At 47.5% G+C, this 25,919-nt stretch overlaps 1 protein-coding gene across 1 annotated transcript in view; it reads right to left on the bottom strand.

Annotated features, from left to right (window-relative positions):
• Window positions 1-25,919, bottom strand: part of CAPN13 (calpain 13) — a 117,988-nt gene that overhangs the window by 71,633 nt on the left and 20,436 nt on the right. Inside the window, exons 3-4 of the mRNA XM_048508497.1 lie at window positions 10,449-10,518; window positions 3,973-4,091 (exon numbers count right to left, since the gene is read on the bottom strand). Of these exons, the coding sequence (XP_048364454.1) occupies window positions 3,973-4,091; window positions 10,449-10,518 (189 nt within the window). The remainder of the gene's footprint in view (window positions 1-3,972; window positions 4,092-10,448; window positions 10,519-25,919) is intronic.

The following is a 25,919-nucleotide window of genomic DNA, read 5'->3' as shown; positions in this document are numbered from 1 at the left end:
TTATATACAGATGGCACTAAAACAAATCAGGGTAGATTGATATACCACCATCACTACCCCAATGGAATAAGGGAGTCAGCAAGAGGGAGGGAGGTCAGCCAGCTAGATATCTCAACTCCATCAATGTCCTCAACTGATGGAATAACTCTATCTTAGAAGCCCTGTGGAATTATGATAACTCCTGCTGGGGCCTGGTCTCATTCAACAAAGCATTCCTCCAGGCTGGGGCCAGGACTGAAATAGCCCTGGAAGCTGAGAAAGAGTCTGACACAACTTTATTGTCTCCCAGTGCAAACCCTGTAGAAAGCAATGTGGTCAGATTGTGAACAATAAGAGATAGAAGTAATTTGAGTTCAGATATTGGAGCTGTCCAAAAAGCAGAAGGAAAGTACATAGCAAAAGTTGAGCTCTTCCTTTTCTTTGGTGATTAATTCGGCCTTTCATGCATAGCACAGAGGAGGCTGCTTTAAAGCTACAGGATCACTTGGGCTATGAGATTTTTGTGCGTTTAATTTATTTTTAAAGCTTGTTAGTCACACTGAGTTGGATTTTAAAAACTGCAAACAGAAGTTTTGCTTGTGGAACAGATATTCCTGCCTTGCCTTGTTTTTCGTTGTCCACTAAACTATTTCAAAACTTCCTCAAAGAGCTAGAGGACTCAGTGGCTATTAGGAGCTTTGGCCAGCTTTGAATAATGTGGAAGACAATGGAGGAAGTGTGAGGACAGCTGTTGCATCTCTTTGCCAACATTTATAAGTTAGTGGTCATCCATGTTAATCCTGGTTAATAGAACTTGTGCACTTACCTGGAGATAATATTTGTTCAGCTGACACAGACGTATTAAGGGATGCTTTCAGCCGTAGGCTTGCTGAGAAGATGCATTTACAACATCAAAGAGATGGTCTATGGTTTTCTGCTCAGGTGCCATGTGAATTGCACAAGGGCTGCTTTTAGCAGCAGGTCTGCACTTTATAGCTCAGAAGATAATTCATAATTTCCTTAAGGGCTGCTTTTACAGTGGCAAGCCTAGGCTTTTAGCTTGATAATATGGAAAGGGGATTGGGGGTCACTTTCACAGTGGCAGGCCTAGGCCTTTTAGCTAAAATGTTGCATTTCTTTTTAAGGACTGCTTGAACATTTTTAGCCCACTAATATGAAGGGCAGGGTGAAATGTTCTGGCATCTGTGACATTTATATGCTGTAAGTCAGGGGTTCTGGATTGCAGATTTAGGAAGGCTTGCTTGCCTGCTGTGTCCTCTGATCCAGCTGACCTGCAGGAGGGCCTTAGAGACACTTTTCTTGGCAGATGGTACCAATGGTGTTATGATGTGCTAACCCACTTTGCAAACAGGAATAGTGGGAGCAACTGGTTTAAGGCAATTACTCTCAAAGCTGTTGAAATGGGACCTTCTTTTAAATTTAATGTACTTTTAAGGCCCACTTGCAAAGTAATCTTATGCAGCTTTCCTCTTGTCCACCATACTTAGCACATTTATATTTATTTTTCATGTTTAGCATTTGCAAATATCGAGTAATACTGAGTGACAGGCTGTATGTATCACAAGGTCATTTCATACATCATGCAGAGGCAAACCCAAACCTCCATTGAGCCTTCTAGTGCAAGGGTGTCGAATTAATTTGTTATGAGGGTCAGATGTGGCATAAATGTGACTTCAAGCACTATTGTGGGGGAGGGTGCATGGAGGTGGCAAGAGGCGGCACAATGAAGGCCGGTACTCCAGCACCCCCTGTGAGCATTCAGCCTCCCATCTGGATTGGGCTGGCCACTGGGCTGGGAGAGGGGGTGGCTACTTCAGCGGGTAAACCCACAACAGGCTTGTTAGCCCAGATTGGCACTGTGGGGGGAATGGTAGGTCATAAGGACAGAGTAAGAGTGGGGTGGGGTGGGTGCCTGGACTCGCCAGCCCACAGCAGGCATGCCAGGCAAGATCAGGAGTGAAGAGGGTTGCCTAAACTGCCTCACAGGCCTGATATGCCCTCTCAAGGGGCTGAATGCTGCCCCTGGATCACACGTTTGACACCTGTATTCTAGAAGCTCTCTCCCACCTTACCTTTTTCATCTCCTCCCTCCTGGCCTGGTGACTCACATGACAGAGAGCAAAAACCTAATTTTGGGTTGTGATCCATACTCTGAGAAGGTAATTGTAATTGATTGACTGGCTGAACACAAAGAGTACTCATCAATGGCTCATTTTCATCCTGGAAAGAAGTGAGTAGTGGAGTGCCACAGGGTTCTGTCCTGGGCCCAATGCTATTCAATATTTTTATCAATGACTTGGATAATGAAATAGAGGGCATGTTAATCAAATTTGTAAATGATGCCAAATTAGGAGGGGCATCTGGAGGACAGGGGCAGGATTCAAAATGATCTGGACAGATTAGAGAGCTAGGCTAAAACTAACAAAATGAATCTCAACAGAGCTAAATGTAAGATTCTATACTTAGGCAGAAAAAAATGAAATGCACAGATATAGGATGGGTGACCCATCTGGCTTGACATGTAAATGGGATCTGGGAGTCTTAGTAGACCACAAACTGAACATGAGTCAGCAGTGTGATATGGCAGCCAAGAAAGTCAATGCAATTCTGGGATGCATCAATAAGAGTATCTTGTCTTGATCGAAGAAAGTAATTGTACCATTCTATTCTGTATTGGTCAGACCTCACCTGTCCCATTAGTCAGATGTCACCTGCCCTTTAGCATTTCTATTCTATATTGTCCTGCCAAGTGGTAAGGAGAATGTATACATCACAACAGGTACAGAGTTACATGCACAGTATGGTGTTACACTTGATAAATATCATCTGTTTTTGAACTTTCTGACCTAATGTTTGACAGTCAATTTTAACTGACTGAACCCTCCCCACAGGCAATTCTTTATTTATTTTATTTGCTGCATTTCTATCTTGATCTATTCCTAGAAGCTGAAATGGCTAAACTGAGGCTGTCATACTTTGGTCATATAATTAGAAGACAGGAGGCACTGGAAAAGACAATAGCGCTAGGAAAAGTTGAATGGAACAGGAAAAGAGGAAGTCCCAATATGAGATGGATTAATTCTACAAAGCAAGATTGGAGCAAAGCTGTTAACAATAGAGTGTTTTGGAGGTCATTAATTCATAGAGTCACCACAAGTCAGAAGGGACTTGCCAGCACTTTACACACCCACATCCCACCTACCTGCTAGCCAGACTTAAGTGGATTCCACACAGCAGATTTATGAGTTGCAATAATTATGTATAAACTTGTTTTCCATTGATAAAAAAGGAAAACGAATTCATTTATCCCGACTGCAACTCATTATAAAAATGCTGTGCGGAATGAGCCTTAATCTTACTTTTTAGTTTTAGAATGAAACTACATCAGGTGCATCCTTCCTCATCAATTTTAATCTATAGGGTTGTTACAGTATCACAGTTCACAAAATTATTTGAAGTATTAAGTGGCAGGCACCCTACTGAAAAGAATTTTGTTTTATCTCTTTGTGGAAAAAAAGAACCCAGATGCATTCTTTGAAAAGCTGCATTTGAATTAATTATCAAGGTATGCTTGCGTAAGCAGCAACTTCGAAAAGATAGTTAAAGTACATTACATCTAAGGAGATTTGATCCAGGGAAATTTCTCCTTGGTTTTTCAGTGTTTGGTTTCATTTTCTTGTCAGACAAAAGTATAACCAGATATACTGAGCTGTGGATAAGCAGACGGGGAAAATATTTGAAAATACCATAATAACTTTAAAAACACACAAAGAATTCTAGATTGCTTTTAAATGATGCTTGCTGAAGTGAAGGAATTCCTTCAGCTTTGACCCTTCAATAATGGAAATCACTCTAGAAAATCAGGTATTATTAGAACTCAATAATATTAAGCATGCATTATCAAGGAGAATCAAACAGAACAATTCTGGGGTTTTGAATGGACATGATACTATTGCAACCTGCATTACATACCCGAAAATGAAAAATTCCTGCATAATTGTGTTTGAAGTCTTGGTCTTTTGGAAGAACATTTTCCAGGAACCGCTGCTGCAGTGTCAAAGAGCCCAGGGCTGCTAGGAACCAGCAGTCACCTCCAAGGAGATAAGAGACAAAATGTCATTATTCTCAAAGTTGGATGGAAAGTATCTTTAAAGTTGGATGGAAGTATCTTTAACAAGTTACCCAAAAGAAATCTGCTTTCTTCCCAAAAGAATCCAACCTTTGCAACTAGAAAGAAAATATAATGGATAACTTTATACAGTATCGGAACAATCCTGTTGAGGCCAAAAAACCCTGAGGCCTTCAGTGATCTCAATACAGAGTGGTTTCTTTCACCTGTTGCAACTTGCAGGGAATAGGTTTCTAAATGTACATTGATATTGAACAAATGCTTATACTAGGTAAGGGGCTTGGAGGAGAGGAGTGGGTAAGAGTGCTTCACCCTTCTCATACTTGCTCATTCTTCCTTACCTATTTTCCTGTGAAACTGGCTTTCCAGCCAGTTTGGTGCACAGGAAACGCTAATGATTGAGGCTCTGTTTCACTGAATTGCCCTTCCATGACTCAATTTGCCTTGTCTCTAGTTTGTTTGTTTGTTTGTTTGTTTTTCAAAATAATAGTTGCCTTTCAAACTGTCAGACACTGCTGTTATGAATCCAGTGGGTTGTTCTTAAATATTTTAAATTAAACACTAAAAAACAGTTATAACAGCTGTTTGGGTCATTCAGGGGGGGAAATCTGTGGACAAGAAATGGAAGTTCTCACTGGGGGACAGCACTCGGGCTGCCCAGTGTCAGATCAGAGCCCATGCTGCACCTCACATGGACATAGGTAAGAGGGGTTCTTGGGTTTGAACCCCCCCATTCATGTCCGAAGCTCCGCCCCTCCGTTTGTGGGTTTTAAAAATATTTTAGTGTTTTTCGGTTTTTGGCCTGCAGGGGGCGCATTGTTTAGGCTAGCAGCACCAAACTTTCAGGGGTTGTTTGGGGGACTCTCAGATGATACCTGCCAGGTTTGGTGAGGTTTGGTTCAGGGGGTCCAAAGTTATGGACTCCCAAAGGGGGTGCCCCCATCCTCCTTTGTTTCCAATGGGAGCTAATAGAAGATGGGGACTACACCTTTGAGGGTCCATAACTTTGGACCCCCTGAACCAAACTTCACCAAACCTGGGATGTATGATCAAGAGGGTCTCTTATTGATACCACCCAGGTTTTGTGAAGTTTGGTCTAAGGGGTCCAAAGCTATGGACTCCCAAAGGGAGTGCCCCATCCTCCATTGTTTTCAATGGGAGCTAATAGGAGATGGGGGCTACACTTTTGAGGATCCATAACTTTGAACCCCCTGAGACAAACTTCACCAAACCTGGGTGGTATCATTAGGAGGGACTCCTAAAGATACCCTGAAAGTTTGGTGCTTCTAGCTTAACAATTGCACCCCTGACAGCAGGCACCCCCCACATTTCCCCAGATTCTTCTTTTAAATCCACACCCTTCCGCATGGATTTAAAGGGAGAATCTGAGGTCCTCAGTTTAGAAGAAGAAGAATAATTTGGATTTATATCCCCCTTTACCTCCTGTAGGAGACTCAAAAGGGCTTACAGTCTCCTTGCCCTTGCTCCCTCACAACAAACACCCTGTGGGGTGGGTGGGACTGAGAGAGCTCCGAAAAGCTGTGACTAGCCCAAGGTCACCCAGCTGGCGTGTGTGGGAGTGCACAGGCTAATCTGAATTCCCCAGATAAGCCTCCACAGCTCAAGTGGCAGAGCAGGGAATCAAACCCGGTTCCTCCAGATTAGAATGCACCTGCTCTTAACCACTACGCCACATTGAAAGTGATGCTGTTTCAGGGTAGGGGATAATCCACCCCAAAACAGCATCAGTTTCAATGTTGTTTAACCAGGGACCCCAGATTCTCCCTTTAAGTTGGATTTAAAAGGAGAATTTGGGCTTTCTAGTTTAAACACCATTGAAAGTGATGCTGTTTGGGGGTGGATTCCAGCATCACAGCGGCTGCCCGGGGGGGCGCAAAAGTTTTTGCACCAGGCCCCATTTTCCCTCTATGCCTCTGCCCAGAGGGGAGGGGCAGGGCAGGGCAGGGCAGGGGAGTCTGCCATCCCCGACCTCGGAGAGCTGCTTTTATAAGCGCTAGGCCAAGGGCAGGGCTTGGAGAGGCGTGGCCATGCCCTAGGGGCGGGTGGGGGTGTGGCCCCACTCCTGAACCCCCCCATAAAAAATCTATACCTATGTCCTTGGCACCTCACGCTTCTTTTCATCCTTTGTCAATAAAACGGTTTGGCTATGGCCAAAATTCTAACCCACAGACAAGAGTGTTGTGTCATTAATTTTGTTTGAGGACCTGAGCAGTGCCAGTCCCACCCTCGGGTGGCAATGGTCAATCACTCTACTTTGGTCTGTTGAGTCTCCCCTTCCAAAGCTCCCCTTCCTTGCAGTTGGGTTGAAAACCTGAGTCAGCCATGAATGCTCTGATCTACCCTCTTCTCTTCGATCTCAAATAACACTTTTAAAACAAATGTCTTCCACCATCTTCTGCCTCATATATAATTCAATAGTCCCCTTACAGATATAGTAATGTTTGTTCACATACAGAAGAGCCGGTCATTGTTCACAGGCCCACTCTGGAAAGTCAAGATAAACCAGACAATGGGTGGGATTTGCACAAACATTCTCATCCCCTCCCCCTGATCCAGCAGCAATGAAATCTCCAATCAGAAGTGGGAGAAGGGTAAGGAGATTAATTTCACCCTCTCATGGTATTGTGGTGTTCTCTTGGTCCAAATGCCCCACTATCCTTTTTGAACTGAAGGTAACAAACTAGGTTCCCTCCTATCTTTTCCCTTGCAGAAAAAAACCCCCTGAAGTTATTTTGAGTAGAAAATTGCAGGAAAGGGAAAGAGTTGATCAGCCATTCCTTCCCGCTGCTCTTCTGCTCTTGATTGCAGCTTTTGATGCTGCTTTTTGGGTTTAAGAATGAGTTTTTCACAAGTCTCCCACATGTTGGGCTTTAGAGCACAAAAAAGAAAGGATCTGAGATCAGGCTTGCCTGTAAAGCAGGGTAACCAGAATCCTTTGGGAGCAGAGAGTGATATGGAGGCTTCTGTTCCTTCTATCCAGTTTTTTTTAAAATCACAAATTGCCTTGCTGACATTTACTCCTGAATATCCCAGCAGCATATCAAATAGAAGACAGGCAAGACAGACAACTCAGCACCATTCAGACCTTTCCTTTTCCCACTCTTTTTGAGTCCCTGTTGGAAATTCTGACATTTCTCTGGCCTCTTCAGAGCCCAACTGTAGCATTACCTTTGTTTTCATTCTTCTCTCACTCTCATCCAGAGTATCAATAAATTCCTCCACCTCTCTTTTTAAAATCTGCCTTTCCTTTTCTGCCTCAGCAGCTATAAACCTTTTGCATATCCAGGTCATCTCTCATGTAGACAATTTCAATTTTCTCCTTGCTGGTGCTTGCGTACATTTACTTGCTCTTCAGCAGGCAGGAATAATTTTCTCTTCCATCACTGTGACCGTATAAACCCTTGCTGTCTGTCTCTGTGCCGTTTCCCACAGCATGGGCTCCTTTCTGTCTCCCTTCAGGTTCTCCAATGCAGTGTATTATCTTTAGCAATTTCTCACTTCAATATCTTCCCCTTCTCTGCTCTTCATGTAACAAATGCCTCCCTTTCCTTCACCTACTTCCCATGCATGCTTCCCCCTCCCCCCCACCCCGGCCCTGCCATTTCCTGTGCCTTCTGGAATAGGCCCACATCTGAGCCAGGCCACCACTTCTCCTATCAAATCCCCTCTAATCAAAACTCTTCTTTAAAACAAACATTTATTTCACATTTTGTAGATTTTCCTATTTTGAACTGAACTCTCTCTGCCAGCTTTCCTACTTGGATGTGGGTTTCTTGAATCTGTTCATCTTCCTCACAGTGATGGCTTACTTCCCAAATAGAAGCTGGGGGCACCCAGTTAAGCATGTTTTTCTTTCAAAATGAACAGAGCTTAGAAATTCATAACTTTGGATGTCCTGGGTCATATTACACCATGCTAGGTAATACAGTAGCTCTATTCAAGAGTCCTGGCACATTCAAAGATCACTGGGGTGGGGTTATCAGGATCGCATCCACAAGCATGCCTGCTCCTTGCTTCTCTGAGTTCATCAGAACTTCTCTGTGTGGGTAGGCTTGCTTCAGGCATTCTAAAGTGTACATGGAGGTTGAGATGAGACCAGCAGGCATGGTTCAATGTATTCATTGTATACATCACACTTTATATAGAGTTGGTTTACAATAGTTGGTTTTATACCCCAGTTTTTCTCTACCTTTAAGGAGTCTCAAGGTGACTTACAATCATCTTCCTTTCCCCTCCTCATTACAGACTCCTTGTGAGGTTGTTGCTGAGAGAGTTCTGAGAGAACTGTGATTAGCTCAAGGTCACTCAGCAGGCTTAATATGGAGGAGTGGGGAAGACAAACCCAGTTCACCAGATTAGAGTCCACCATTCATATGGAGGAGTGAGGGATCAAATCAAGTTTAGAATCTGCTACTCTTAACCAGCACTACACCACGCTGACTCTTAGTTCTGTTCTACCAAAATCTAAAATTTTAGTCATGAACAGCAATAACAATGAGGCTTGGTCAATACCTTAAATATTCGGTAAAATTCGGATTTGTGCTTATTCGGGCATAAAAGTATCTGTGTGGCCAAATAAGCCCGAATATCAGATTCGGTAGAGATTTCAATGGGGAGGGCCTCTGGGGGGTTGCTCTGGGTAGGGGTCTTTATTTCCTGCAGGGCTGCTGGTGTGGGTCTCCTGAAAGGAACCAGCCAACTTTGCTAAAGTTTGCGTGGGAGGGGCAAATCCTGTGGGCATCTAATTGAACCTGATGCCCATAGAACAAGTGCCCAGTCATCCAAACTTCAGCAAAGTTGGCTGGTTCCTTTGAGAAAAGTCATGAGCAGCCCTGTGGGAAATTAGGCACCCCTATCAAAGCAAGACCCCCCTCACAGAGCCCCTTCCCAAATCTCCAGCACAGAGCCAGCTGGGGATAACAGCAAGCCTCATTAAAGTCTATGGTGGGAAAAGTTAATTAATTTTCCCACCATAGATCTTGCTATGGCAGATTCTGGCAGATTCTGTGCTCTGCAGTGCTCCATTGTAGCCAGTGGGGAATTTCTGAGTGTGTAAGCAGCTTGCACATTTTTCAAGGTAGAGGCACCAGACTTTCAAGGTGGCTCCAGGAGGTCCTCCTGGTGATAGCATCCAGGCTTGGTAAACTTTGCTTGCATAGCAGTACATAAACAGCGGGGTTGTTGAAAAAGAACATGAGAAGGTCACTAAATACTAGGATTTGAAAATCGAGTTACAGCGACTATGGCCCCTTCCGCACACGCAAAATAATGCGTTTTCAAACCACTTTCACAATTGTTTGCAAGTGGATTTTGCTATTCCGCACAGCTTCAAAGAGCACTGAAAGCAGTTTGAAAGTGCATTATTCTGCATGTGCGGAATGAGCCTATGGCACAAATCATCTGAGGTTGTCCTAGTAGTAATTGGGACCTTGGGCATTATTCTGAAAACACTAGGGCAGCACTTCAAATTGACAAAGTCAACATCTGTCAGATTCAGAAGGCAGCCCTGCTGGAATCCACACGAATACTACGCAGATGCATTACAACTTCCTAGGCCTCTGGGTGAGGCTCGAATTGTAACAAAAGGCCAACAACCAGCTAAAGAACTGGCAGCTGTGATATCAAACATAATAATCTGATATTAAAGATATTTGCAGAAGAACTTATTTTGTTCTATTGTCTATTGATGTAAGGATCAAAGTGTTGTCAAAGGCTTTCATGGCTGGAATCAACTGGTTGTTGTGAGATTTCTGGTTTGTGTGGCCATGGCCTGGTGGTTTTTCCTCCTAAAGTTTCACCTGCATCTTCAGAGGCATGTCACGAAAATATGTTTCTCTCCATGGCACAGTGTGGAGTGATTGTGTGGTGGGTTATATGTTTTGTCCACCTCACAGTTCGGGGGTGGGGGAGTTGAAGCATATTTGCATGTGTCTGAGTGGAATTCATTTGCAGTTGCATTCATAGTTGAATTCGCAGCTGCATTTGAAGTTGTACAGAAATCAGATGGAAGAATCATTTGTTAGCTTGCTGTGTAAACACATTTTTGTTATCTGTTGTCAACCACACCAAACCATTGGAAGGAGCAGGTAGAAAATTAAACCAGGCTGAGCTACTGGAAGGGGAAATAGTAAACAGTATATAAATATATAATTTAAAAATAATATTGTTTGGTAGCAATAAGTAGCCACCTATAGCCTTGAAATAAAATAAATACCCACTGGTTAGTTATAATAGTAAGAAGGAAAATGTACCTGTCCAACCAAAGTCCTGTCAGCAACAAACAGAATTTTGATCTTACCTATTTCCCCTTGGAGAATATCAAATCTGCTCACACCATCCACAATTAACTTGGGGTTTTCTAGTATGTCCTTTGGAGAAAAAAAAGAACATGATTTTCACATTTAATAGCAGCGTATACTTCCTCATCACATTCCTTCAGTGAACCCAAGTTTCACTATCTCACCAGAGCAATTCTGTGCTATGCCAAAGTTCCAGAACAGGAAGGATCCCATCTAGACATGCATCAAACCTTATCTTAGCTTCAAAGCTAATTCCTTCCTTCCTTCTTTCCTTCTTTCCTTCTTTCCTTCTTTCCTTCTTTCCTTCCTTCCTAATTGGAATGCATCTTATACACTTGTACTATATATGTGTTATACACTTAATACCATGCAACACATTGCATTAAGAAGTTCTTCTGTGCAAGTCCCAAACTGCTAAGAGACCTAGGGTACTGTCTGTGGGTTTTCTGGGTTATAATGCTGTGTTCCTGTGGCATTTTCTCCTGACGTTTCTCCTGCATTCTGTGTCTGGCATCTTCAGAGGCTGGCATCTCCGCCTGCATCTGTGGCGAGCATCTTCAGGATCCTGTGGCGAGCATCTTCAGGAAGATGCCAGCCACAAATGCAGACAAAACGTCAGGAGAAAATGCTACTGGAACACAGCCATACAACCCAAAAAATGCACAACACCCTAGTGATTCTGGCTGTGAAAGCCTTCGACAATACATTGATAAGAGATCCATCTCCTGCTCATATTTATTTCAATGGGATTTGTGTGTTTTATCTTTGATATACTTTTTGTGACAGAGACCAAAGGGAAAATTACATTTAAATTGAAAATAAAGTGTGTAGATATTACAATTTTGAGTGGATGCAGAATACATGGGTGGGCTAGTGATTCCACTTCCATGAACTGCAGTGTGTAAAACATGTTGTCTCCCCACATGTGGAGAGAGTTTACATATCACCTGTTTTTATGCATTACAAAGAGAATGCATTACAAAGAGAGTTTACATATCACCTGTTTTTATGCATTACAAAGAGAATCAGAAAGTAAAACCTAGATAAACAATGAAATTTTGAAGATATGGATAATATACATGGACTGGATGAAAGAAGCTCGAGTCAATGAAGAAATATGGGAGAAGAGGCTACAGAGAATGAACTTACTGCTGTTTGTGAGACAAAACTATGAAGAAGATGAAACAGGGGGAGGGAGAAAAGGGGGGGAATGTATTGTTTGAAAATGTATGAAGAAGGAATTATAAACTGTAAAACTCAAATGATACAATAAAAAATTTATATTAAAAAAATAAAACCAGAAACTTGATTTTTCCCATGTGTTATCCCATGGGGAATGACTGTAAGATTAATAAACAGAGGAAGCTTCTAGGTATCATTGCTAGATATTGCTAATGCAGCCAGAAGGAAAAGAGATCTCTGGAACCAGCAGAAAGGAGCAGCAGTGGACAAGGCAACTGGGCCAGGAAGAGCAGAGTGACTCTGGTGTTCATTTTGGAGGGCTTTTCTCAAAGCCACATCTTTTAAAACAGTGTATTTTTAACAGGGGTTTGCAGGGGTTATCTCTTTTTCTCCTTAAGGCTACTAGGAGCTGAGACTGCTGGAGGTGGGGCTTAACAGGGGTTAACAGAGGTTACTCTTTGTCCTGGGCTGCTAAAGGTGGGGCTCCTGAGGTGAGTCATTCAGTCTTTAGTTCAGTCTCTGGAACCAGCGGCGCGCGCCTAGCGGCGCCCGCAATTTCTTTCTTTTTTCTTTTTAAAAATAAATTAATTAATTAATCAATAAGGACATTTCTTGAGGGATAGTAGGTACAGATAGCTCCAAGGGGCACTGACTAAAAGTTTAATATCTAAATATCTAAACAAAAGCAGATATGAAGGCAGGAAGCCAGTAGGGGGATGGGGGCTTGCCAGTGTTTTGCACTGAGTGTCACATGTATGACTATCTGCCACTAGGCCAGAAGCCCTCGCTGCAATGAGCTCCTGGCACTCAAGGAACGTGTCCGTTCTCTTGAAGCCAAGGTGGCAGACCTGGAGAAGCTGAGAGAGGCAGAGAGGGCAACAAACGAGGCTTTCAGGGACCTAGCAGCCGGGTCCCACTCCCAAGGTGACATCTCTTCAGATGTCATGGAGAATGAGAGTCTGGGTGACAGAGGGTGCCAGTCTGAGGTGGGGGAAGATGTTCCCTTAGATGGGACCCCTTCCTTAGCTAGTGGTCAGATATCCTCTCGCACTGAGGATACCCCTCGGGGAGGTGGGGGAGCTATTGTAGTGGGTGATTCGATCATCAGGAATATAGAGAGTTGGGTTTGTGACAGGCGTGATGACCGCGTGGTGACTTGCCTGCCTGGTGCGAAGGTTGCGGCTGTCACGCTTCGCCTAGGTAGGCTGTTAGACAGTGCTGGGGTGGACTCAGCAGTTGCCGTCCACAGTTGTACCAATGACATTGGGACATGTACACGGGCGGTTCTAGAAGCTAAATTCAGCCTGCTAGGAAAAAAGGTTAAAATCCAGGACCCCAAGGTGGCATTCTCTGAAATGCTACCTGTTCCACGCTGCAGAGGCGAAGCTAGGCAAGCGGAGATACAGGGTCTCAAATGCGTGGAGGAGAAGGTGGTGCAAGGCAGAGGGTTTCAGATTTGTCAGGAACTGGGGAACCTTTTGGGATAAGGCAGGCCTGTACAAAGGGGACGGGCTTCATCTTAACCAAAGAGGAACCAGGCTGCTGGCGCCAACATTAAAAAGGTGGCAGAACAGCTTTTAAACTGATCCCTGGGGGAAAGCCGACAGGAGCTGAGGGGACTTCGGTTCGGAATACAGAGTCCATGGGGATGCAGACAGAGAAGGAGGTTTTTTTAAATCAACCACATACAAGCGAGGAACATAGCAATGTGATAAGTGATAGTGTCTACAAAAGGCTAGAGGGCAAAACACATAAATCCCAGGTTAGGGACAGAGACAGAGTATACAAGTGTCTCTACGCTAATAGTAGAAGCGTTCGACCTAAAATGGGGGAGCTGGAGTACAGAGTTCTGAAGGAGGACATTGATATAGTGGGCAAAACACAGAGACATGGTGGAATGAGGAGAACCAGTGGGATGCTGTTATCCCAGGTTACAGGCTCTACAGGAAGGATAGGACAGGGCGTATTGGGGGTGGGGTGGCCCTCTACATCAAAGAGAGCATAGTGTCACATAAAATAGACAATGCAGGGGAAGCTGATTCCTCTACAGAAGCACTGTGGATATCAATACCAGGGGTGAAGCATAGTTTAACATTAGGAATATATTATCGTCCCCCTGACCAAAGCGCACAAGAGGATTCTGAGATGGAAAAAAAAGAAATTAGAGAGGCCAACAAAAGCAAAAATGTCGTGGTAATGGGCGATTTTAACTATCCCCATATAAACTGGAAAAATGCATGTTCAGGTCATAGTAAGGAGAGAACATTCCTGGATATGCTAAATGACTGTGGCTTAGAGCAGATGGTTGTAGAACCAACCAGGGAAGATGTGATCCTAGATCTAATTCTATGTGGGACCCAGGACCTGGTGCGGGAAGTCTGTGTTGTTGAGCCGATAGGGAACAGCAATCACAATGCTGTCAGATTCAGTATCTCTGCATGCGAACAAGTGACAACTACTAATGTAGTTGCATTCGCCTTCAGAAAGGGAAATTTCTCAAAGATGAGGGGGATAGAGCGCAGGAAGCTGAAAGGGAAAATCAAGAGAGTCAAAAATGTCCAAGGTGCTTGGAGGTTATTTAAAAACACAGTCTTAAAAGATCAGCTGGAATGTGTTCCGCAGGTTAGGAAAGGCAGCGCCCAGTCCAAAAGAAAGCCACCATGGTTAGCAAGGGAGGTTGAGGAAATTATTAGGGAAAAAAAGATGTCTTTTAGAAAATGGAAGTCCAACTTAACTGATAAAGAATACCAGAGAGAACACAAATGGTGGCAAAAGAGAAGCAAGTTAGCTGTAAGGGAGGCAAAAAAAGGATTATGAGGAACGCATGGCTGTGAACATCAAAACCAGCAACAAACAGTTCTTCAAGTACATCAAAAGCAGGAAGCCAGCAAGGGAAGCGGTAGGCCCGTTAGATGACAAAGGAACAAAGGGTGTGCTAAAAGATGACAGGGAGATTGCAGAAAAGCTGAATGAATTCTTTGCATCTGTCTTCACCCAAGAGGAGGTGAGGAAAATTCCTGCACCTGAACCAAGCTTCTTAGGAGGCGAATCCGAGGAACTAACGAAGATAGTGGTAGACAAGGAAGAAGTTCTGGCAGCCATTGATAAACTAAATGCTACCAAATCCCCTGGCCCAGATTGCATTCACCCAAGAGTTCTTAAAGAGCTCAAGCATGAAATTGCTGATGTTCTCACATTAATATGCAACTTATCCTTGAAATCAGGCTCCATCCCTGAAGACTGGAAGATGGCCAATGTCACACCAATCTTTAAGAAAGGATCTAGGGGGGACCCGGGAAATTACAGGCCAGTCAGTTTGACATCTGTTCCTGGTAAATTAGTAGAATCTATCATTAAAGATAAAATTATAAAACATGTAGAAAAGCAAGACCTGCTGAGAAAGAGTCAGCATGGCTTTTGCAGAGGCAAATCCTGTCTTACAAACTTACTAGAGTTCTTTGAGGATGTAAATAGGCATGCGGATAAGGAGGAACCAGTGGACATTGTCTACTTGGATTTCCAAAAGGCTTTTGACAAAGTTCCTCACCAGAGACTATTGAGAAAACTCAGCAATCAAGGAATAAGAGGGGAAGTCCTCCTATGGATTAAAAACTGGTTGAGAAACAGGAAGCAAAGAGTGGGTGTAAATGGGAAATTCTCACAATGGAGAGATGTGGGGAGTGGTGTCCCCCAAGGATCCGTATTGGGACCAGTGCTCTTTAACCTATTCATAAATGACCTGGAAGTAGGGGTGGGTAGCGTGGTGGCCAAGTTTGCAGATGATACCAAATTATGTAGGGTGGTGAGAACCACAAAGGATTGCGAGGAGCTCCAAGCGGACCCTGATAAATTAGGTGAGTGGGCTAAGAAATGGCAAATGCAGTTCAATGTAGCAAAATGTAAAGTGATGCACATAGGGGCAAAAAATCCAAACTTCACATACACGCTACAGGGGTCAGTGCTATCAGTCACAGACCAGGAAAGGGATTTGGGCGTCTTAGTTGATAGTTCCATGGGAATGTCAACTCAATGTATGGCAGCTGTGAAAAAGGCAAACTCTATGCTGGGGATAATTAGGAAAGGAATTGATAATAAAACTGCAAAGATTGTCATGCCCTTATATAAAGCCGTGGTGCGACCACACTTGGAGTACTGTGTTCAGTTCTGGTCACCACATCTCAAAAAGGATATTGAAGAGATAGAAAAAGTGCGGAGAAGGGCAACGGGGATGATTGAGGGACTGGAGCACCTTCCTTATGAGGAAAGGCTGCAGCGTTTGGGACTCTTTAGTTTGGAGAGGAGACGGCTGAGGGGGGGATATGATTGAAGTCTATAAAATTATGCATGGGGTAGAAAATGTTGACAGAGAGAAATTTTTCTCTCTTTCTCACAATACTAGAACCAGGGGGCATTCATTGAAAATGCTGGGGGGAAGAATTAGAACTAGTAAAAGGAAACACTTCTTCACGCAACGTGTGATTGGTGTTTGGAATATGCTGCCACAGGAGATGGTGATGGCCACTAACCTGGATAGCTTTAAAAGGGGCTTGGACAGATTTATGGAGGAGAAGTCAATTTATGGCTACCAATCTTGATCCTCTTTGATCTGAGATTGCAAATGCCTTAACAGTCCAGGTGCTCGGGAGCAACAGCCGCAGAAGGCCATTGCTTTCACATCCTACATGTGAACTCCCAAAGGCACCTGGTGGGCCACTGCGAGTAGCAGAGAGCTGGACTAGATGGACTCTGGTCTGATCCAGCTGGCTTGTTCTTATGTTCTTATGTTCTTAGATGCAGTACACATAGAGTTATGATCAGCCTTCCTTGATAAGCGAGGCTGCCAGTTAGTTTTCAATAGAATCAGTGATTTTTCTTATAACCAAAAGAAAAGTATATGTACCCACTGCCAAGCTCACGATCAGATGGGCTGACTCTACAACGGCAGTCACCCTCCTCAGTTTGCAAGACCAGAAAAAGACTGTTAATTATAGGATATTTTACAGGGCATTAATTAATAGGATCGCCATAAATCGAAAGTCACTTGGTGGCATTTAACACACAGAGAGAAGCCCAAGTATCTCCCTCATTTATTTATCTTGCCATGTTCATATTCACAGTCACGAAAGGGTGAATTATTTTTGTTTTGGATCTCATAAGCAAAAGTTCATAGTAATAGTGAGCTTGGCAGCACCACACAACAAAAGGTACGATAATTAGAGTCATATTGGTCAAATAGGTGGAATTCGGAGCGCTACCGCCAAGAGGGAAAACAACCATTACTGATTTTGTTTAAACAGAAATTCTAATACTAGGCTTTCAGTGTTTACACTATAAGACATAAAGCAGTCTCGTACTAAGCCAGACCATGAGTCTAACAAGGTCAGTATTGTCTCTTCTGATTAACTGCCGTTCTCTAGAGTCTCACGTAGAGGCCTTTCACATAATCAATGACCAAATCCTTTTAAATGCCTTCTCACTATTTTTTAAAATCCTAATGTTAAAAAAATTCCTAGATGGGACAAACTTGTACACCACGATTAGCAGCTTTGATTGGAATGCTTTTTTGTAATCATTGCATGAGTTCTTTTCCTGTGCACTGAACTGGAGGAAAATGACAGCGTAATCCTAAGAAGAGTTAACACATTTAAAGTTCATTGACTTTCGTGGACTTGGATGAGTGCAACTTTGCTTAGGTCTGTACTGTGAATATGATTATTTACAAGAACAGTTTCAAACCACTCTCCCCTTTCATAAATAGAGATGTCAAAATAGAGGTATAACCAGCAAATCCTGCAGAAACTCCAGTGTTTGCTTTTGTTATCTGTTGGGCCATAATTTCCATGTGTCTGTGAACGTTTGTCTAGAAGGTGATGACACTGAGATTCAGTACATCCTAAGTTTTCTTTTAAGGTCTGACATGATATTGCATTATAAAATGGAACAGATTAACAGCTTATCTATCTGTTTATTAATGTCTCTGTTTATTAGCTTTGAGATTTCTGGGGTAATCAGAGTTCCATCTTGGGCAAATAGCTATCCAAGCTTCTAAGTGTAACAATAGAGATACTACTGAGTAGGATCTCTTCGGCCCTTTCTGCACGGGCCATAAAAGGCGGCTTGGGGATGGCAAAAACGCCGTCCCCAGGCCGCCGTTTGCACAGGGGGCGCAGCTGCATCGCAGCAGCGCCGTCCTTGCGCCGGCCGCCCGTCCCGACGCTGTTGAGGAAACGCTGGCTGAACGGCAGCGGCTTCTCGGCGCTTCCCCCCTCCCTGTACTTACCTTGTCCCTGGGCCTCCGGCGCGTCGCCGAGGCCTGGGGACACCCCCCCCTGCCCTGTGCTGCTGGAGCAGGCGTGCAGGGCCAGGGGGGGTGTCCCCAGGCCTTGGCGACGTGCCGGAGGCCCGGGGATACGCCGGGTCAAGCCGGGTGCCGGCGCTCCGCAGCGCCAGCTGCCCGGCTCTTTCTAGGACCATCCATGCTGACGGTCCTAGCGTCGTTGGATCGGCGTCGAGTACGCTGATCCGGCCGCTTCCACATTCGTGCGGAAACAGCCTTCGATCTCCAGAAAACCAAATGGCTTGCACTTGGCTCAGGTAATGTGAAAATCACTGCCACAATTAAAAATATCATATATGTCTATATCTTCACAGATATGTAGTCCAGTTATTGGTCCCCCTAGCTCAGTATTGGCTACTATTGACTGCCAGAATTTCTCCACAGTCTCATGCAGATCAAAGATTTTTTTCAACACCTGCTACACAAGTTCTTTTAAAAGAAGATGTCAAAAACTCATCCTGAGGCCTTCTACATGCAAGCCATCTGTTTTAACACTTAACTTTGGCCTCCTGCCTATTTCCTCATGCTTCCTTTGGTTCTTCACACTACTTACAAAATAGTCCCAGCTGAAAGAACAGGCATCTTCCACAGGACAAAATCAAAATTGATTTCTAGATCCCAGTGAAATGTAACGTACTATTAGGACTTTACTACAAAAGGACCATGCATTTTTCCTAGGTTGTGTAGGCAGATATGTTCTGGGAGTCCACACCTCCCTGTTGTGAGTGATCAGATTCAGATTGGGACCATGGTATGCAAGCAGAGGGAATTTCCGCCTTCCCTCCATGCTGTTTTTTGACATAAAAATGCACTAGGGAGCTGTTATTTGCCTGTTGGCAGCTCCACGTGCTACTGATGACCATATATTGGTTTTGCCAGTGGGGCAGATAGTGCTCCCTGGGGTAGTTTCAGAGTAGGGAAATGGGTTTGTTTGGGGAGGGGTGGAGGCTTAAGTTCCCACCCCGAGTGATGCTGGTCTCAATTAGAATCAGTCCCAGCAAGTACATATTGAAATACAGGGATGAACTCAGGGAAATGTATAATATGATTAGACCAAAAGTCTCCCACATATATCTTAGCTCTTTGGGACACAATTGGCTGAGAGTTGGAGCATGGTTTCATAACTAATTTGCTATTCTTTTGTCACACAAATGGGCTTTTTCCTTACATGAGGGGAAGCTCCTCTCCTGTGGTTGGTAGTAACAAGTAAAGACCTGATGTGTATTTTTTATGGCAGTCACCAGGGTTTTCTTCCCTTAGGTTCTATCCACTCAATATTCCTGAAATAAAAGTCCATTTGTTTGCTTGTATTCCATCAGCTCAATGAAATGGAAACAACATTTCCTGCCTGCGACTGCTTCGTAAGAGAGGTGTCATTGCCTATTCAGCTGATGGAATTAGATGTAGATTTCAGGAGTAACCGATATCTGAAAAGGAGACGCCACTCGCTGTATTTCACCATCTGCAGCACCATGTCCTTCAAAAGGCCATGGTTCCCAAGGTATTGAAAGTGACTTTCATTTCCAAGGCACAGCCCTGAGGAGACAGAAATTTTCCCCTAATTTTGATTGTCAAGGAATCTCATGGGAGTTTGTAAACCTTTCCCTATAACATGCAGCACAGCAAAGAAATTGAGTCAACTGCTGCTTATCTGCTAGCTCTCCTGTTTACCAGAGCCAGCAGTGGAGTCCTAAATAGAGTGATAAGTGTTTTGAAACTAATTCCCCAGTTAGGAATGTTGTTGGCTATGTGAAATGCTTATATGTAGGGCTTTGGGCCCAAACACATGTCATGCTGGGGATCTTGTTTGGGGATGTTCAATTACACTGCTGGTATAATAGTATTGTGTATGGTCCTTAAATGCCAAAGCCATAATGGTCATGCTCCTTCTTCTTTAAGAATTCACCTCATCAAAAACATTATAAAAGCTTATTGCTGCAGATGGTGAGACTTACTTGCACAATAAATACACCACGACGACAGGCTGGAAAAGGAATGGGCCGCAGCCCGTTTATTGAAATATCAAACATAACAGCAATAACTATATACAAAAGAGCTGGGCGGCAAACGGGTCGCACATCCCATCCCATCATATGGGACTGGCGGGAAGGGAAGCCCCAGAGATAACACTCCTTGCTTCCACCCTCTTCCCGCCCATGCTGAGGAGACGGGCACCGGCTAAGCCCCAAGGCCGCACACAGCCCGTCCTCCTGCCTTGCTTGCTGGGGTGTCGGGCACCGGCTAAGCCCATGGCCGCCTACCGGCCCGACCCAACCCCACTCCCTGGGGTGTCGGGCAGCGGCCCGGCCTGCCTGCCTGCCAGCCTGCCCGCACCACCCCCCGGCCCATAACAGGGCACAAGCCTGGGAGCCCTAGCCGGAAGGCTCGTTCTCTCCCCAGATGTGCGACACCGTTGCAAGCCCGCCACGAGCTGCCCTCCCTCGCAGCTCACCGCCCAAGCTCCTCAAGCCTGAGCCTGTCCCTATCTCAACCATCGGAGGAGAGTAAGTTGAATGGACTGAAGCCACATGTCCAAACCCCATTGGGTCAGGCGGACGCCATCCGGCTCGAAGAAGTCTCTGTTGTCCCGGGAGATCTCGGAGTGGTCCGCCACCGCTCCCCCAAGGGAGAGGACCACCTTGGCGGCCGTCTTGTTGACCTTTCTGCAGGCCCTGTCCACGGCAGTGGGATCCACAGCTCCCCTCCAGTGGACCCGCTGCAGCATCCAGACCAAACCAAGGTCATACCAGGCCGATGCCTGGCAAAGCTCCTGAAGTGTGGTGGCCATCGCGCACACAGCAGGTCAAGGCCCGACCTGGCAGGGAGGTCCTCCTCCCCCAAATGAATGACCAATAGGTCCGGTGTGGCCGACTGGAAAATATATTCAATTATTTTGGGCTCCAGCTCATGCCACAGCATGTGCCCCTGCCCCATCCACACAATCCTCACGTGCACCCCGAGTCCGAGATGTCGGCCCCATTTGATCCGAAGTGCAGGCGTATTCTTCAACACGGTTGGCGAGGCTGTGCCCCGACCCACACCTGTCGATAGACGGTCTGCGGCGTCCCTGGAGGCACTGTGGAAAGAATTAACAAGTCAGGTGTGGGCGAATGTACGCCCGAAGGCCCCGGACCGCCACCTGCCCAAAGCGCAAATGTCTTCCTGCGTCCTACCATCCTGTGCGGCGGCGTGGCGGCACTTATCCTGAAGGAGTGCAGGCCAAATTCAGCGGCGGCAGCCCAGCCCGGGCCAGGCATGCCCGGAACACCGCCAGGAACTGGAACCTGGTGAGGGGACCCATCCTCATGCACTAAGAGCATGCCACCGACCCGTGGCCTGTGCGAGCCACGCGATGAGTGGAGGGATGGGGCAGGAGGTGTCGCCCGGTAGGGCTGGCATGATGACCCAAGCACCGCTGACCCTCCTGGTCGGTTTTGAAAGAGCCAGCCGCGCATAGACCATGTCCCCAAACAGGACTAGGTGCTCCCTTTGCAGCCCGGTGCTGGAAGGCCGATCCCTGGTGGGGGCGACCAGTTCCCGGGCCTGAAAGCCCCATGGTGTGCCAGGTGGAAGCGGCTGTGAAGAGCAAGCGCTCATAGCGTGAAGCGCACACCTGCCGCAGCACCCGGTGACTGCCCGAAGCACCTCCCTGGTGACTGGGCGCCTGAGATCCCTCTGCCTAGGGCCGACCCTGCGCCAACCAGCCACCAGCCGGCGCACCGTGACGCCTTGGTAGCGTCCGGAAAACCCGAGACCCTGCAATAGAAGGCAATGCCGTAGCTGCACCCCATGGTGCGGGGGTGCATCCTGCCCATGGAGCGGACAAGGTACTTTCGAGGAGGAGGCCCGGGTCCACCCCGCCATGGACATCCCTCCCGGTGGTCACGGCGAAGCTCACGAAGTCCCGCCGCGGCTCCGGTCGTACTGCCTGCATGTGGCGGTGCCAGCGAGTTCAAAACACCTGTGATGACTGCTGGCTGCCAAGGTCCCACAGGGACGCCGGCACTGTCGGGGGGAACAGCTCTGCCCGGGGGGCCCGGCGCGAAAGCGATCCACCTGCTGGCGAGATAAAGGCGTCAGCAATCTCATTCTGCAAACCTGGAACGAAAGCAGCTTTAAAGGAAATGTTAAAGAGAGGCAGGTAAGAACCAAATTGCGAACCAAGCGCATGACCCGTGCCGACTTGGAGGACTGCCTGTTCACCTCACGAACCACAGCCTGGTTATCACACCAGAAAAGCACCCTTCAATTTTGCCAAAGGTCGTGCCAGACGTGCACCGCCACCAAGATGGGAAACAGCTCCAGAAAAGTGAGATCCCTGGTGATACCCTGTGAATGCCAGGCCGGGGGCCAGAGACCTTGAGCCCACCGGCCCTGAAAGTAAACCCCAAAACCAAAGGCACCGGAGGCGTCAGAGTGCACCTGCAACTCCAAGCTGGGTTCCAGAGGTGCCTGCCACAGGGAAATGCCGTTGAAGCCCCGAAGGAACGCCAGCCAGACCTGCAGATCCTCCTACAGACCCCGGGATACCCTGATGCGGTGATCAGTGGCTTGCAGCCCGACAAGGACCTAGCCAGCCGAGAGCAGAACGCCCTGCCAGGCGCCACCACCCTGCAAGCGAAATAAAGGTGGCCCAGTAAGGATTGGACCTGGCGAACCCTGCATGTTTTTAAATGGAGCACGGATTGCAGCAGGGTGGTGAGGGCCAGGAGCTTATCCGCAGGGAGCGAGGAGATGCCTTGAACCGAGTCCAGGTGGATGCCCAAATAGCAGAGGGCAGTGGAGGGCCCCTCTGTCTTGTTGGGAGCCAAGGGGACCCCCAGCTCAGCCGGCAGGGCCTGGAAAGCCTGCAAAGCAAAATCACAACCCCTGGTGCCGTGTCCACCGATGAACAAAAAATCACCCGAGATAATGAGTCACCTCGCCCGGAGGGCACCCTCTACTGAACGCCCATTCAAGGAACGTGCTGAAAGTCTCAAAAGCTGCACAGGCAAAAGAGCAGCCCATGGGCATGGCCTTGTCCACAAACCAGCTGCCTTGGAAATGGATGCCCAGCAGCTCGAAGTCCAGGGGGGGAATGGGCAGGAGCCGGAAAGCAGATTGAATGTCACATTTTGCCAGAAGGGCACCAATGCCTGCCTGCCAAATGGAGGATATGGCCTCGTCCAGGGTGGCATACCGAACGAACAAACCTCGGGGTCTGTGAAATGATAAGCGGAGTCGCCCTGGGGGTGGGAGAGGTGTTGAATTAAACGATACTCCCCCGGGGCTTTTATTTGGGCACCATGCCAATTGGTGAGACCCTGAGGCTGAGGAGGGGCGGGTGGCTGAAGGGGCCCGCCATGCGACCGGTCCTGATTTTCTTGGCAAGTTTGTCAGCCACCACGCCAGGGAGTTCTCGGACCGACTTTAAGTTGTCCGCCTGGTAAGCCCTGCGAGGGCCTCGGTAGGGGATACGAAAAACCAGAGGAGAAACCTTCCCCCAGCAGGCACGCGGCACGCCTGTCTGGGTAACGCTGCAGCCACACCAGCAAAGGCTGAAGGCGAACAGGTGTGGGAGCCAGCGACTGCAGTTGGGAAAAGTCGTCAATGTTTTGCGGGGGCGGGGGCACTGCTTTGACCACCGGAAACTTTTGTGTGGGCCCGGCGCCGGGAGACCGGGCCTGCCGCAAGGGGGAGCGCCCCGCCGGCTTGGGGCAGCTCGCTCTGCCAAGACTGCCAGAACAGTTGGAACAAACATGCTCAAACCTGCACTTGGGCCGCTGGCAAGCGCCCCGGTTGAATTCCCAACAAAGCCCTTTTGCCCCCGCCCACCCCGGGAAAGCTCTTGCGGATTTTTCGGGGGCAGATGGCTCGACGGCCCCTTTCACGGCCGGCTGGACAACAACCATCCAGGTTTGGTCGTGGATGAGATCCCAGCGGAACCGGCTCTTGTGGGACGCGTTCTTCCGGATGGCATCATCGTAGGCAATGGCTGCTGGCTCGCCGGCCAGCGCCCGAGCTCGCAGCACGTGGGACATATGGGCTGCCAGGTGCCAGGCCCGCAGGGGGTAGGCAGCCCCGACGAGGGCCAGGAATTCAGTGAAACCCTGCAGCCAGTTGCTAAAAGTACGCCCGGCTGCCGCCGGGTCCCACCGCTTTCTGTCCGCTTTCCCCCCCGACAAGCCATATTCGCCCTCCCGCCGGGGAAACTTGAATGTATCGACATAGTCCCCGTCAAGTGCCCGCTCCCGGAGCTTCCTGGGGAGGTGGGACCCAGGCGGGTTGCCGCGGTCGTCCTGAGCCGGGCTGGGAAGGGTCGCCTCCGCGACCCCCAAAGCGCCTGCATTTGGCGATCAAAAATGGGAGAGCGGGCACTTGTTCCCCTTGGAACCAAAATTCCCCAACCTGGGCATCGTCGTCCTCGGAGGACTCACCCGAAGATGAAGAGCTGGGAGACCGTCTGGAGGACCGGGGAGCGCCTCGGCGAGCCGCTTCCTCCTCCTGCTCTCCCGAACGGAGGGGCCAGCGGATCGTCCACTGATGTGGGCGGCTGACTGGCAGCGAGCTGGAGGGCCTCCGCCGCCCCGCTCGAGGTGCCTGCCCGGGCCACGCCGGCAACCGCTGACGTGGGGGGCTCCGGCTCCCCTGCACCCAGCGGGGGACCGGAATCACTGGCCACACTGCCGAGGGCCTGCGAGAGGTGCATCAGCGTATCCGCTAAGTTGCGTACCCGGAAAGGATCAGTGCCCGCGTCGCCGGCCGGCTCCATAGAGGCCGCGGGAGAGCCCTCCCCCGCCGGGAAGGGGTGCTCCACTGGGCCAGCGGGCCTGCCCCGGCCAATGGGGGACAGACCCAAAGCCGCAGCCGCCAGCGTCGCTGCACCAATCCACCCGACCACCGGGCCGCCTTCCGGAGACCCCGGGCCGGTCTGGACCCGAACCCTATTTAAGAGGGCTCGAGCTCTGCCCGAAGGTTCCTTGCTCTTGGCCCGCTTGGGACCCAAGCGAGCGCGAGACCGGTCACGACCAGCAAGGAGAAAGAAGGAATAAAAGTGAGAACAAGCAAGGTGAGGAAAAGTCAGAAAAAAGGAAAGAAAAGGCAAATTTAGAGGCCGCAACCAGTCTCCTTCCAGGCCTTATGCGAGACGCCAACCACACCACCACGCCTTGCTGGGTCTCGCCGCCGGGAAGGGCGCGGACCTGGAGAGGCGTCTATATATACCCAGGCTCCTCCTGCCAAAGCGGCTGGGAGCCAATCAATGCACCCTGTTCTGCAGCATGCAATTCCTACCTTGCAACCCCTTATTTTGCTGCGCTGCTCACCCCAGCAGCAATGGCTGCTCCTGGTTATTCAGGTGCATCTTATTTTGCGAACCCCTCTTTTTAATAGTTCTTCTGGCACAAAAGATACAGAAATGAATCAGATGAGCTTCTCACAGAGTAGGCAATTGTGCAAAGTGTATAACTTGGTAGGCAGAAATCAGCAGGTGAATTTTTCCAAAAACCGAGATCTCTTCATCACTTCCCAGTGTCTGCAGATCAAACAGGCAGATGAGCACATAAAATGCCAGTCAACTTTTCTTTTTGCTGCCCTATATCCCCCATTAGGTCACAAATATATTCCATTGTTGACATTACCATGTTTGATGGTATACTTCAGGAATAGTAAGCAATATAGTGAAGCAACCTGCCAAACACTCACAAAGAGATTGATCAACTATTGAATCAATCACTGAAAAATCAGGTCTCTGTTCACAATTGGCAAACAGGAGGCAAGCTGAACCAGCAGACAAGACATTCAACACCCCTATTCCCAACCTATTCACTGCAACATACCAGTAGGTACGGAAATGCTCTGGGAAAAAAAATCAGACTGCATCCACACAAGGATGGATATTGAGCTATAGCAGTCATTCCCAAATGCATTGCCCTGTCCACACAGGAAAATCCAGTTGTAAATTATTGCTATA

The sequence above is a fragment of the Sphaerodactylus townsendi genome, linkage group LG01 (assembly GCF_021028975.2).
Source record: "Sphaerodactylus townsendi isolate TG3544 linkage group LG01, MPM_Stown_v2.3, whole genome shotgun sequence".
NCBI lineage: Eukaryota > Metazoa > Chordata > Lepidosauria > Squamata > Sphaerodactylidae > Sphaerodactylus > Sphaerodactylus townsendi.
This window is presented reverse-complemented; position numbering and strand designations above follow the sequence as displayed.